This window comes from Rattus norvegicus, chromosome 6, assembly GCF_036323735.1.
Source record: "Rattus norvegicus strain BN/NHsdMcwi chromosome 6, GRCr8, whole genome shotgun sequence".
NCBI classification, from domain to species: Eukaryota; Metazoa; Chordata; class Mammalia; order Rodentia; family Muridae; genus Rattus; species Rattus norvegicus.
The window spans coordinates 41,820,177-41,835,939 of record NC_086024.1 but is presented as its reverse complement, the minus strand read 5'-3'; the positions used below and the strand labels follow the sequence as shown (position 1 = coordinate 41,835,939).

At 40.4% G+C, this 15,763-nt stretch overlaps 1 protein-coding gene across 11 annotated transcripts in view; it reads right to left on the bottom strand.

Moving 5' to 3' along the window:
• The window catches only part of Nbas (NBAS subunit of NRZ tethering complex), a 304,643-nt gene that overhangs the window by 245,956 nt on the left and 42,924 nt on the right, over positions 1 to 15,763 (bottom strand). For all 11 annotated transcript variants that reach the window (XM_063262517.1, XM_063262512.1, XM_063262514.1 and 8 more), the window contains exons 11-12: positions 9,419 to 9,487; positions 5,643 to 5,771 (exon numbers count right to left, since the gene is read on the bottom strand). In XM_063262517.1, the coding sequence (XP_063118587.1) occupies positions 5,643 to 5,771; positions 9,419 to 9,487 (198 nt within the window). The remainder of the gene's footprint in view (positions 1 to 5,642; positions 5,772 to 9,418; positions 9,488 to 15,763) is intronic.

The window sequence follows — 15,763 nt, the reverse complement described above, 5'->3', positions numbered from 1 at the left end:
CTGAACACAGCTACAATGTACTCCTATACATAAAATAAATAATTTAAAAAAAAAAAAAAGAACCAGAATTCCCCTCCTACGAGGAGGGTGGGGCATTTAGCATTTGGGATATAAATAAATGAATACATAAATAAATAAATATTTCTTGACCTTTTTTAACCACTAGAATCAGGCTCAGCCTCCCATGGAACAGGAGCAATATTTCCAATGTGCATTCAGTGTACAACTATTTACTAGTGTTCACTATGCAAAGCACATGGTAGAGCTCCAAGTGTTGTCCACCCAGTACTATGTGTCCACAAGTCCAGTTTGGTGGAGCTGTGAAAACAGCTGTGGGTCTACCAAGACTAGTCACATAAGCTACCATCCTCCCACTTGTCCTTCATTGATTCACCATTTAACAAAATTAATCTAACACCTACTCTGTACCAGAGAGAAATAAAATTAAAATGGAAAAGATAAGCTTCTATTTCACTTTCTACACCCACACAGAAGTATGGGTCAGAAAGTAATAAAACTTCAAAGAAAAATTAAGGCCAAAAACAAGATGTAAAGATATAAACATAACATATGGGAAATGTTTGAAATGAAAATTATTGAAACAATTTTACTCTCTTCTAGACATGAACAAATTCAACACACAGATTTCCAGCCAGATGGATGCTTCACACTGACAATGAAAGCAAAAGTATTTAATCAACTTAAAACTGGATACAAAGTAAATCAGACTAGGCACTCCCATGACTATCTCTAATCATTAGTCTTCACAGAGAAAATACTCAATCACACAAAGTACATTATAAAAACTAATAAAGCGGCAAATTGCATAAAGAGAGCCCCAAGTGAGCTGAGTGCCCAATTTTGGTAAAGGACTATAAAGGAGTGCAGGACAGAAGTAACATTGTTTTCTTCTCAGACAACTATAAGCACTATAAGCTGGCTATATTACATTCAGCCATATAACAATTATTAATTCATTCATCCATCCCTCCTTTCCTTCCCTAGCATAGCCACAGAGGGAGGCAAAGTTCTGTGCTGCCTGTTGGACAGGCTCACTTGATGCCTGCTAGAGAAATGAGAAAACTACATCTGCCCAGGCATGTGTCAGAACATGGGATTCCTCTTTGAAGAAGTCCAGTGATTTTTGCATGCACTGCTCATATATCTGGTAAATGACAGTATTATGCCCCTCCCTGATGGCTACTGCATTTGCACATTTTTTAAGTGTCTGCATAATGAGCTGTACATAATCATGTGCCACCCGGCCAGACTACAAGGTGCTATCCCTCTCTTGAGCACATTAGTCTCAGACGCTAGCACCTCATTTGCTCAAACACATGTCAGTATTTCTAAATGCAAACACTGTTAGTCACTATTCTGAAAAAAACTGGAATCTTGATTCCAACACATAGTGATTTCATGTTACTTTCTTTTTGCACTATTTTACATGTATTAAAAAGGGAATAAAATTACTTTTTACTAAATAGAGTTGTTTTAAGCCAAACTGCTCTGTAAGAAGCCAAATCTCAATGTGCAAATTTATTTCCAAGAATTCTCTCCAACACTACAATTACAAGCCTCGCTCTCCCTAAGCTTTTCCTTTTAATATTAAAATGTTACCTTTTTCTGTATAATTGTCTTGGCAAGAATATAAATATCTTAAGGGTACAGACTGACACCTACCATATTTCTTACTGCAGAGCTAAGCAGAGATTCAACATCATGATTTTATGATGATGTTACCATGGTTACAGGACAAGCTATTCCATTTTACAGATCAGTTAAAGCTAAGCCTTGTCCCACTCTCTACCGTGCAGCAGATTTTGTTGCTACATAAGCTAAAGTCCCAATATAAAATACACAGGCAGTGTGACCACTTCCCAGGACATAGGTGACTCTGACTTGGTTATCTGTTCACATTTCATAAAAAAATTATCTCCTTCACCTTGTTCTAAGCAGTGTCACAAGTCCTCCAGATTTCTGTAACACAGCTAAATAATTATTTACTGTGCTACCTGGCACATATACACCAACTAGCAGTTCAAGAGTAAAGCACATCTCAGGGGCAGTAATGAAATCAGTGTTCAATCCAGAAGGAATCAAGACTCGTCTCCAAGCATTTAAAGATTGTCAGATGATGACCTAATATAAAATAGCACAACCCGGAAGGATGACTTGGGTCTTCTTAACCTGTCACACAGAAATCTGACCTTTCAAATAACAGAATGTCCCCAAAGTAAGAAGAGGATAAATAATATAAACTCAGAAGTATGCTGGGTATGCTGGCTAAAGAGAGAGACAGACCCCAATGTCATCCCTACTGCTGACCTGGTGTATAAAGTACCACAAAGTTAAGTGCTCACCAGGTATCAGTGAGTAAATCTTACAGATGTTTCAGAACACTATACCCAGGCCCTTCATGCTCCCAGGCCCTACTCGTCCTAGACAAATATACTGAAAGTCCAGTGTGTGAAGAGCTGAAGCCTCATGTGAATATCTGTGGTAGAACGACACTCTAGAAGACACAGTACAAAGGATTAGATAAAAGCAGGCAGACAAGAGCCCAAGGAGCAAACGTGTAGACTGACCAGACTCAACTCAATGACAGAAAAGCAGAGGACTTTTGCATTTTGACAATAGAATTTTATAGAAAATAAATAGACATTTTTCATTGTTTCCAAATTTGAACCAAAATTTCTTTTGAAGCTAAAGGCAATGAGAGTCTCAGGGGTGGAGTGGATGGCTGTAGCAAACTTCTCAGCAGGCCGAGCACTACATTTCTAAGGGAGGATGTGGGCATCAAAAGGATGGCAACTGATGCAGGGTTAGGCTTGGTAACTATGGCTAAGCCCTACTCCCTCAGCAAAGGACATTACAACCTGCACAAAGCCCACTGTGACAGCAAATAGGTCTTGTTTGTCAGCTGTGTGAACAAAGACCTTATACTTCTTGCTTACTTAGGTATTCAATGGAAACCATGCCAACCGAGGCAAAAGAAAGTAGCATGTATTAAACATGCAAGCTGTTAATAACAGATACAACACACATAAGGTGAACTAGCATGTAACTAAACAGGAAACAGAACACACAACACACATGACAAGAACAGGTATGTAAACATGAGAACCCTTACTGATAGAAGCATTACCTCCAAGAGTAAGGGGGTCTCTGTCTGACTCAGACTCATGCTCAACCTAAGGATTGTGTGGGGAGCACAGAGTTGGAGCCATAGGGGCAAATGTCTAGCAGCTGGGGTGTGGCAGCAGCTGCCCAACTCCCTCACTGACGTTGAGGGTATCTGTGGTCTACAGACTCACTTGCTGGACGAAAACTGCCTGCTTCTACTCCTCTCTTACGTATATTTCTTCCACTTCGGAAAACTCGTCCTTCCTGTCCCATTATTTTACTTGACTACATATTTAAAGTTACAACGATAAATGCATTTACTCATTCCCAGATTTTAAGGTTTTTAAGCAAATTTTAAGTTTTAGTAAACTCACTATTAAAAGCTAACTAGGATCTGGGAGGAGTTGAAGGAGGGAAAACTATCATCAGAATATACTATATAAAAAAGAAAAACTGGGGCTGGGGATTTAGCTCAGTGGTAGAGTGCTTACCTGGGTTCGGTCCCCAGCTCCAAAAAAAAAAAAAAAAAAAAAAAGAAAAACTATTTCCAATTTTTTAAAAAGCTTAATTACTAAATAATATTAAAGAGTAATTAATCATAATGGCTTTTACTCACAAATAATGGTGAACACATGTCATAGAGAGTTCAAGAAGCAAAGGAGGTCCCTCAGAATCTTGACAAACATCAAAAGCACACTGATCAATTTTACCATGAATAGTGAACGCACTATATATTTGAGATTGTTGATGGAATATTAAGGGTACTTCAGACCTTGGTCAATATTTCTATTACCTGACAGGATATAAGATAAGGGAACAGAAAGCTGAGGAACCTCACTGTTTAAACCTCACCATTTGAAAAGACACTTCCAAATATGGAGAGATCTTGAGCCTCCCAAGTGAAAGAAAGTGAGCCCTTTACTACCACGTACGGCGGGGGAAACATGCTGCACTTGGACACTATCTAAATAATGCAAAGACAAACTTGGTATTTTGCCTCAGGAAAGAGAAACCACAGGTCATATGTGCTAATCAGATTAAGCCATACCCCACCACCTGTCAGTTCGCAGCAGCCTAATGGAGACTCTGTGTCTAACACACACAACTAAAGCATGGAGCCCCTGTAAAGAGCAATCACTCTACTTAGCTATGGTGTCAGAACAGAAGAAAACTGTGCCCTAGTAACACATCTCCTGGGCTCTATGCTCAGGAGCATCTCTGCGCATGGCGTGAGGGAGTGGTAGGCATGTGGACTCCACAGTAAACTGAAGGGATGGTCAGTAGGAGTGGTGGGAAACCTTAGAGTTGCAAAACGATAAAATAATAAGGAATAAATAGTTAACAAGACGGCTTATGTCTTCAGGAATCAGCCAAAGCCATCACTAAGGTTCGCATTCAGCCTGGTCTGCCCAGTATGTACCAGGCCAACCAGGAATACACAGGAAAGCCCTATGACAAAAACGCAAACTACTAGGGACTGCACAGGTGGCTCAGCTGTCTTCAGAGCACGTGTTACTCTCATAGCGGCCTGGGTGCCCAGCCTCCACATGGTGGTTCATACCCATCCTTAATTCCAGCTTCAGGAACCCCAAATGCCCCCGCTCACCCTCTGTGATCACCAAGCATGCACACAGTGCATATCCATATAAGCAGCTAAAAAGTGTTCATATGCATAAAAGAAAATGAATACATCCAAAGAACATGACTACATTTTAAAAACAATAGTAATAAATCTCTACTCTGTCATAATTCATGGCTCCCCACTTTTCCTTTATATATTAAATTAAACTATTTTATAATTCCGTTATGAATATAAATTGAAATGGTTGAGTCTACCTGTTACTAAAGAACAAAATCAGCTGATCTTGAACTTGTTATCTCAAGACATTAAAAGATAAAAATGTCCCATCTTTCTCCATGTCCCTTGTAGGGACAAACCCTAAACAAGTATAGCTACACTTACAGGAGCTACCAGACTCTGGGAAGAAAAGTAATCCTTTTAGCATTTATATCCAAATGATTGTTAAAAACCTGTTTGCTGGGGTTGGGGGTTTAGCTCAGTGGTAGAGCGCTTGTCTAGCAGGTTCGGTCCTCAGCTCCGGGGGGAAAAAAGTGTTTTGTTTTGTTTTGTTTTGTTTTTTTGGTTTGTTTTTTTGTTTGTTTTTTTTTTTTTTTTGGTTTGGTTGGTTTGTTTTGTTTTGAGGGGTGTTTTTATGGTTTGGGGTTGTTGTTGTTGTTGAAATGTTATAATCTCCATTCTACTTTTATTTTTAGCATTAAAGGACAAAGAGTGCCTTAGAACCTACATGGTGTGCAGAGTATACAATGTGACAAGTTGGAATTGTCACATAGAAGCTCTTTCTTGTTGTTATCAGCTGATATTATAATTTGACTTAGGACTGTGATGGGTTTGGAAAGATGAGGATAAATGGCTGTGTGGTTCAGAAAAACATCAACAATATGAAATTACTACTGCCACTCCACGACCTCAGCCGTGACTCCACCAGCAGACGCACCTGCTCATCTTGCCGCCAGACGCCTTGCTGCTTCAGAGACGGAATAGCCCAGATGCTCAACTTCCCTGAGAAGTGAATTGCCGCAAGGAGGCTCCCGTCAGGAGAAAGGCTCATCTTGAAGATTCCATCCTATACAGGAACAGTGTGTACAGTAAACACCAAAGACTTGTGGATAGAAAAAGCTTTCAGAATTAAAACAGTGCTTGGCAAGCCTGCATGTTACACATCATCACGAGCAGCAGAGGACTGCCAACATCACACCTCGATCACTGCTCCATAACATGACAGACAGCACTTTTGCTTTGGCAAGTCCCTTGCCAACTTCACAGTGTTACTGTTTACATCTACTCCAGACCCACATGTGCAAGCACCAGAAATGTATTCCCAGCCCAATCACCAAGATTTCCCAATTTTATAGTCCTGTGTTAAAGGATTATGAGTTCTTGGAAATACACACCGATACTTGGGAGTAATGGTTAAGGGGTATGTGGTTTTTTTAAGGTGAAAACTTGAAAAATTGGGACTGAGATGGTTGAACAATTCTGTGACTATAATAAGAACCAGAAAATCACTAAAAGGTGACTATAAGATTTCAATAAAGCTATTTCACAAAGTTATTAATCCACAGTTGGCTCAACACAATTTCATGTACCTTCCCACTTACATTAAAGTACTCGCTCAAATGCCCATTGGTTCTTTTCTTAGTTATAGGCACTAATTAAAGGCTTCTGCTACTGGCATCAATATTTGAAGTAGGACTTGTACCTTCATTCAAATACTGTAATAAAATTTCAATCCTCCTTAAGACAAGGGACTGTTGTAATATTAAATAGAGTGTTGTACTGAGATTAGTTTAAAATAGCCCACTTTCTTCAGTTGCTTACCACCTATATGGAACATTATAAATGAGTATTCTCCATTACCTACACCCTTCAACTGTACAAGCAATAGTAAAATTAAAAGTACTGAGTACCAGTGAATGCATTAAAAAATGTTCTGAATCTCTACATATTCTTAAAGAAAGAAATGTCAAATCAATAAAATATAATTTTCTAAGTGAAGGTCCTCTAACATTTCACAACTACTTACTGAATTTTACGTATTAAACAATAAATACTGCACACCAGGTTCTGTTTTTACACTCTGATGGCAGCAGTAAACAAAACACAAATCCCTGCCCTCAGGAAGCTTGCCAGATGTTAAGGATCCAATCCCTAGCGAGCATCTATGAGACCCTAATTTGACTCCAAGTGGTTGTTCTTTTAAGTTTATATATTTTAGTCTAATGTAATTTAGAATAAAGAATATAGAATGGAGGGGGGAGGGAGGGAGAGAGAGAGAGAAAGGAATCTTTCAAACTGAGTGACAGCCATCCTCAATAAAAGTATGAAGAAGAAAAAAGTCTTGAGAAAAAAAATTTCCAAGCTAGTTCCACTCAAAAATATGACTAGTTCTAGTTATTACAGTATTAGGGCACATACAGCACAAACAAAGCTAGTCATTTAGAGCCATATGAGATATAAGCACATTAAACCATGGTTTTTTAAATAAATGTAGAAGTCTGGGGAAATGACTCAGTGGAGTAAGGTGCTTACCACACAAGATTAAGGATCTGAGTCTGAACACCAGAACCCACCTACAAACCAGGCATGGGAGAATGCGTCTGCAATCCCAGACTCCTGCAGCAAGCGTAGAGGCAGAGACCAGAGCCTCTGAAGCTCTTGGGCCAGATAACTTACACAGTGGTGAGTAACAATGAGATCTTTTCGTAAAACAAGGCAGAAGACAAGGACACCCACTGCTGTCCTCTGACCTCCACATATGTGCATGGAACAAGCTCACGAACATGTGCACATACAGGTGCACATCATATACATACATTGTACATACCAACAAAACAAATTGAAACCCAGCTGCTAATTATTGGTCCTATTGTTAACACAAAGAAATTAAGACCCACCATCACAGGATTGGGGATTTAGCTCAGCAGTAGAGCGCTTGCCTAGCAAGTGCAAGGCCCTGGGTTTGGTCCCCAGCTCCGAAAAAAAGAAAAAAAAAAAAAAAGAGCCACCATCACAAATCAACTGAGTATCTACAATGTGACAGCCACTGATTTGAAGTCTGACAAGCAAACATGAAAAAAATGAACCAAATGGTAGTTGGATGGTTACACAGAACAGGGCAGCTCATTTTAAAACATTTATAGCTAAAAGAAAGGTTTCACTTATTTTTCATTTGTGAGACAGGTCTTACACTCTAGGCCAAGATGGGGCTAGAACACTTAACAATCCTCTTGCCTCACAATACATCTTAAAAGAAAATATAACGCTGTCAAACAGTTGTCTTATCTATAACAGTTATTTTATGGAAGGGAAGAGTAGATCGTCTCTCCACAGCACAATGTAACCTGTGATCTTGGCTCCTCTTGAGAACAACACACCTTGCTTCTATTTCTTCGCCTGTCCAGCTTCCCTCCAAAGCTAAACAAGTCAAAATCACCACCCATCAAAGTTCTTCTAAGAACAGACAGAATCTGCCATGTCTACCTAAGTGTGCTGGGAAGGCCACTTGTCTTGAGGCTTCAACTTTTTAATCAAGAAAACAGACATTATCATGTCAGTCACAGGACTTTCTGTGAGATCATATGAAATTACCTGCTAGTTAAACTTTGTTCTCAATAGGAAGAAATCCTTAGGTTCTCCCTAAGTCCCAACAGCTCTAAAATTACAACACTAAAAATCTACAGGCTACAAATAGAAATGTCTAGATACAAATAAGATAACACAAATAACATTCAGACATCTTCTGGAAAGCAATAGGTTTAGAATACTAAATTCAAATGTGTTTTTTCAAAGCCCAGACATGTTAAAGACTTGGGGACACTGTCACAATGCAGGATCAAAATACAATGAAATCAATTGCTTGCTTCTCTCTGCATTTCACAATTACAGAGTGGCAGCTGCTGTGTGGACCACCTATATACATTCAGTGGCACTGCCAAGGCCTCTGTCCTACGGCCACACTTCTACCAACGAAGATCAGCATGGCTTGTTTGCTCCTGGGCAAGAAATAACCTCACACCGGAGAAGAAATTTCTTAATTTTATGACACCCACAGATCTCTATGGATGAGACTAAATAAAATCTTCATTCAATTTTTGAAGTAAGAGATCCATAGAGATAGATTGTGTCTAGGACAAGGATTTTTTCAGTCTAGATATTCATCCTCCAAGAGAACCACTTATATTCTGATGTTTTAGGAGTAATACATGTTAAAATTCACAAATTTTTCAGGAAATTTCTCTATAAATACTTACTATTACATATACCCAGGTGGAGATCTAGAAATCATTCAAGGTTTATGTTGGTTGCCTTGAATGTCCCTTTGATCAGATAAAGAAGTACAAGGCTATTCCAGACAGGATTAGCTCACAGAGGCTCCAACTTATTAAATGGTCTAATCTATAGATAGCTTCAGTTTCAGAATTAGAAGTGGAACTACAGAAGGTGAGGTGTGGCTGGAGGAAGCACACTGTACCTCTTTCTGATTCTGCCCTTCCTCACTGTGAAATGAGCTCCTCCACCTGTCCCCCAGCTGCCCTGAGTGAACCATCATGCTCTGCAAGCTCCCTTTACCCTGATTTACTTCTGAATCCATGAGCTTGTCTGCCCCTGTAGTGTGTCTGATATCACTCACTTTGTTTTATCCCTGAAGAACTCCTCTGAAAGAGTTTGCAAAGCAAAGGTAAAAAATTTAACATTAAAAATTTACATTACCTGTTCTTGTCCCTGCCGAGTGTAAAACTTGACACTTAACAGCTTTAATAATCCCAGTGTCTTTGGCACCTATAAAATTAAGATGCATCATATACAAAAAGATTAATGGAATGTTTTTCATTATCTAAAATCCTTTTATCAAGAAATTAAAAGCACAGTAAATCAAGTATTTTTAATACTAGGTAAGAGGAGCACCAATGGGGCTAAAGATGGGGTTCAGTGAGGACATGAGCGCTGTATGTGTGAGGCCAACCTCTTACACATACAATATTATAGAAAGTGCATACAGTTTCAACACGGTACAAATTCAAGCATCTTCAAGTAAAATAATAATTATTAATATTAATAATTAATAATAGATAGATCGATAGATAGATAGACAGATAGTCAGTCTGTAATTCTGGCACTCAGGAGAGAAGCAGGAGGATCTCTGTGAGACTCCATCTCAAAAGTTAAACAAATGAGTAAAACCCACAGGTGCGGAGGGTCTTGTTGATATTCTGATGAGGCAGGAGAATCTACCGAGTGGTAAGGGCTTACAAAATAAGCACCATCAGATGCTTCTATCGGTAGGCAAATAACAGGCCTAACCCAGCTTAGGTAAACCAGAATCACTACATGTTGTCAACTGAGGCTAAGGTTGACACTTAACTCCCACCATGAAGAAATCCAAAAGTTCCCATAGGAAAATCATTCATTTGGAACTGAACCTATTCTTTCAAAATCCAAAGGGAAAAATGACACTGAGAAACCAATATTTAAAACAAGAAAAGAGGTGACTATAATTTTTGGAAGGGAAAAGGTGTTATTGAAAATGTCAAGAACTTGCTCTGATTTGGGAATTATAAAATAGTACAGTCACTGTGGGAAAGTTTAGATCTTTAAAACTGAAACAAAATTATCATATGGCCTAGCAATTCTTTCCTAGGTCACTAAACTGCACGCTTTAAAACAACAGATTTTGCACTGTAAGAATTTGACCCCAATTCTGTAATAAGCAAAATGGAAGCTAAATTTGGAGGCTCATCACCATCATTCTCGGGACTACAGAGGACTATCATGGGTTTGATGCCACCCTGCCCTACATAGCAAGTACCATGCTAGCCTAAGCTAAGTAAGACGCCATGTCTCAAAAGCTCAAAACAAGGCAATGGAGTTAGAAAAATGGCTCCATACTTAAAAAGTGTTTACTACTGTTGCAGGGAACCCAGCCTCAGTTTCCAGCATCCACACAGTAGCTCACAATCAAAGTAGCTCCAGTTCCAGGGGTTATAATGCCCTCTCCTGGCCTCCACAGGCACTGCACATACTTATACATGATGGATATAAACTGACACAGACAGACAGACGCACATACATATATACAAATCACCTAAGAGCAAAAGGGCTTCCTGTGCAGTAAAGTTAACAATGAGGCTACCAGAGCTTTTAAAGAGCTGAAGATATCAGTGACGGCCTATCTACAAACCTCCTAATATTTCCTTCAAAAACAATAGAACACAGGAGGAAGAAAACAATGTAATTGAGAACCACACAACCAGTTTGGCTGGAATACTAATACTATTAATATTAATTTTCAAAATAATTTTATATAAAAAGAGAAACACTTGAATGCCAGTTTCTCGTGTCCATGGCTCCTGCTTGGGGATGAGGAAAGGAAATGGGGAAAGTTCTGCAGGGTCCAAGAAGGACAGACAGCAAGGGACACTAGCAAAGAAGGCAAAAGTCTATCTAAATACAAACCAAAATATCAAGTCTACTTAATGTCTGAAAACACTGAAGAGCACCCGTGTCAGTGAGCCATGGCGACAGAGAAAGGACAGAAGTGTCACTGTGCTTTGCAGGGGCAGTCTGACAAACACGAGGCTTCCTCAGGAAGGCGATGTAAAGGGAAGAAGTACATCTCGCCATCAGAAGTGTTAAGGGTGGAAGAGAAGGGAGCATGGCCCACTGCAAGGCAAGTGAGAAGCCCTGTGTGCACAGCCCAGAGCCTTGCCACCAAAAGCATCTACAGAGAGCTGGAGTTCACTCCACTAACAACACCAGGCTCAGAATTTTGGAAAACGTTCTAATATCATTACAACGAACTGGAGGAAGACTCATAAATATCTTGTAGAAAACCAGAGGCACACACAAAACTCAACAATTCCATAAAGTTAAGGGAAAAGAAAATCAAGAGACAAAAATTCACATACAAACAAGGGTAGCTCACCCCTGGGAAAACAACCAAGAAATGTAAGGAAACTAAAAATAATGCTTTAAGTAGAACTTAATGTGCTTAAACAAGAATTTAAGGACATAGGAAACATTTTTAATGGCCTTAAAATTTAAAGCACAGTAACTAAAAAGAAACTTGGCCCAAAAAAAATGTTTAAGGAAAGACAAGCAGAGCATCAGCTTGTCTGTAATTCTGGTGCCTGGAGGAAGAGGCAGGATGATGAAATGTGTGAGCTGCTGACAGGAACGGAAAGGAAAACCGGCCGAGGGGAAATGGAAAGGACAGAAGAGACAGACGGCGGGCGCTGGCCAGCAGCAGCAAGAGCCCAGGCGCACAGGCACAGTGCTGGGCAGTGGCAGCAAGGGAAGATCCACACATGGACAGTTCTGGCCAGGAGAACCTCACGGAAGTATTCCTTGCTGCCATCTTTTCAGTAAAGAGAGATTTCTCAGAGAAACAAAATGCTCAAAACACCCATATCCACAGAATATGAATTAGTGAAAGGACCATGATCCCTAACAAAACTTTAGTGGACTTTTATTCACTTTTCCATTTCTTTATCTAAATTCTGATCGTAAAACTCCCAGGAGACAACAATAACTATCATGTATACTGTAGGTCAGTGAAAGGCACCCTGGTTCCTGGTTGAGGAGGCTTAAACCCCAGAGACCCTGAAAGGGACAGTATGCGTTTTGCCGGACTCCTAGAAAACTAGGCCCGTCACTAGCCTGCAGCCCTCCATAGATTTGTGGCCATCAGTCACGTAAGGGCAAAGCTCCAAGCCCCTTTACAGGTTAGAGGACATGACCACAGGTCACATATGCTCAAGACAGATCTCCATTATAATGATGTACCCTAAAGGCCTAGAGGCTTAGCCAATGAATTTCCCTGCCAAAGCTATCTAATCTCAGGCCCACTCCAAGAACCGGTACGGTTTTATTTATCCACCTTCCGCCATAACAATAAACACCTTGAAACCATGGACCATCTCTTTTCATCGGGAGCACTGTGGGGAACCACAGAGAAGGCCTTCAAAGTTCAAGCCTACTGCTTCCAGACAAAGACTCCTGCCAGCGGGGACCATCAGCCAGAGCTCCCCCTCTTTCCCCTTCGGTGCCGGGCTAAGCCCCCATTCTGTTCTGTTCTTCCGTGGCATCCTAGTGGCGCCTGGATGCCCAAGATCCTGAGAGCCAGACAGCCAGGCTTCCTTGCAGGCCGAGCTCCAGCTGTGTCCTGCTCCCAGACTGCGCTTCCCCACCCCCGGAGCGGTACCCGCAGCTTCCCACAGCCCAGCACCCAGGCAGAGGCGTGGGGTAAGCCCGGTCAAACTTCTGTGTCCTGCCTCCAGGAGTGGCCTGAGCCCTGGGATGGAACAAACAAAGGACCCCACACTAAACCTACCTATATTGTGCTAAAAGTTTGATCAACTGCCTTCACACGGATTGCCTCATTGGATCCTGGCAAAAGCCTGAATACACAAGTGGCAAAGTCGGGGACGGGGGCTGGAATTTCAGACTTTTGACTCCAGAGCCCATACCTGTTCTCTGCTTACTGACTTCTAACTGGGCACTGTTAGAGTTTGCTGTACTCATTTGTGGAGCTGGCTACATTAGTATCTTTATATTCCTAACACTGGGAGCAACAACTCAGTATTGAGCTATGAATAAGTAAAGGGATGTCACATATAGGACACTACCATACATCTGGAGATATTGATTAGTGTATATACATATATATTAAATTTTGCATCGTCTCTTTACAACTGTCAGCTTGTGGGAGACTGGAATATACATGTGATCAGAATTTTTCCAATCAATGCCTGCCTAACACATTAGCAACCTCCAACAAGCACTAAGAGAGGAAGCTCTAAGTGCAGCATCCAGCACCTGATGAAAGACACAAACCTCAAATTACTCTGAGGTGAGAAAGGCTCTATAGAAGGAGTGTAAGATTAGCTGCAAGACACATTTAAAAGCTACTAATGGGATCAAAATACATTTGCAACATTTCAAAAAGTCAATCATACAGAAGGGCATTCAATCTGCAACTCAATATTTTTCCTCACTTACTTTGTCAGTGGACAAGCAATTTTCCCCTAAGAGAAGCAAATATCAAAGCCCCTTGGGCTTGAGAAAGGAGGAGTGTACACAGCGAAGGGCTTTCCAATACTGCATTCAGAAAGAAGCCCGTGAGAAGGGAAGGAACCTAGGGTAAGGTCCACTGCCGTGAAGCAGCACTCAGAGAACTGCCCTCTGCACAGCTTCTCTGAACAGAGCCCTTCAGCGCTGCCAGATGGGAAAGACTCAGCGCCCACTTGCTCTTTCCTTGTATCCTCCACGCCCACATAGTTCTGTCCCTTTCTCCAAGCTACAGAAAAGACAAGGTGACTGACACTGTACTACATGGGTTTGCTTTTCTGAATATGCAAATGCTTTTTTAAAAATTTATAACTTAAACCATCTGAAAATAATCCATGAACATCATACTTGTTTTAGGCAAATTTGAGTGATTTTTTTTTCCCAAGATCTGCTTGATTTAACTCACATAAAACTAAAAAGTTACAAAAGTCAAAAAAAAGGTAATAAATTCTTACAAACATGAAATAATGTGTCTATTCCTACAAAAATAAAAATAAAATGTCCACTATGTACAATGACTCCCTACCTCATTCTTGTCTGATTCAGATAAAGATAACAGTCACACTGTCAACCAGATATGCAGATCACCTAGTATAAGGGAGGGGAGTAGCTATAAGGAACCTAGGGGATCCGATCCAAGGCCTGTCTCTTCCATTGCACCTCACAACCCAGGGCTGAGAAATGGGGGTGATAATGTAACCTACCTTCTCCCTGGGTTCTGAAGAGAAAAGAGCCAGATGGGGAAGCATGTACATGGATCATAAATGGGAGAAAAACACAGTACTCCATAAAGTGAACTGCAAATGTCAGCTGAATTAAGGTTGGGTGCCACATAAAACAGTAAATCGGTATTTTTTAGAAGTATTACTTTGATGGATTAAATCATAATTACATATTTCAATACAGGTCAATTCTAATAATACTAAAGGAAAACTACTATAACTGCCTAAGACTTCCTTTCAAAAGCACTTCCTTGGAAATCATTTCAACACCAAGCCATTCACTGCTTTAGAAGATTACTTTTAGATCAATATATTTTTAGAAAAATAACAAACCAAATAAAATCATATAAAAACAAGCAACCTAATATACGCCCTTACACTGTGCTTTAGTTTCCTTGTTCACTCTTCATTATAAACATACACAACTGCTCACCACATAAGTGGATACAAAGTGCAGGGTCTATAGCCTTGACCAACTGTTAGTTAGTGCTGTACAATTTCCCCCCCACGTATTACTAGCCTGCAGTCAATGTGGTGGGCAGAATTAGCACTCACCAGCCTTAAATGACTTCATATCCATAGACACCCCAAAAACTATTTACAGTCTTCTTTCAAGCTAGGAGGGTCATGGAGTTAGTTTGAGGATTGAACAAAAATGATGTCACTTTCTGGGATAAGTCTGTGAAAAGTTCCACCTTTAATTCCTTTCTGCCTTCCAAAAGCCAGCAGTTGAGACACTGGGCCTCAAGAAGACATCTTCTATGGATTCTTTAATCATGGATTACAATGAGCTACCTAGAAAAGACACAGCAGGCTTGGCCAGGGATTTTGATGTGGCAAGCCACAGACACGTTAGGTGTTCCCGAATGCTTATGTGATTGTCTGATTTTTCACAGTCTAGCCTACACTACACTACAGACCAACAGAGTGCTATGCTTTGGATCAAGACGGCTCCTGGGTCCATGTGCTAAAGGCTGGTTATCAGCAGGGGCGCTATCAGGAGGTGGGGCAAACTCTAGGAAATAGTGTTTGGAAGGACATTAGGAAGGCAAAACACTGAAGCACACCACCCAAAGAGACATAGGGACCCTGGTAAACACTCATATCAAGTTCATGTTTTCTTTTACACCATCTGATCCCATCATGAGCCACTATCATGCAGAACCAAGCCACCATGAGCTGAAATCTCTACAGCTACTAGCTAGAAGGAACTTAGTTATTTATGTCAGTGGTAAAATGCTGATAGAAGAGGTGTGTGACACAAAAT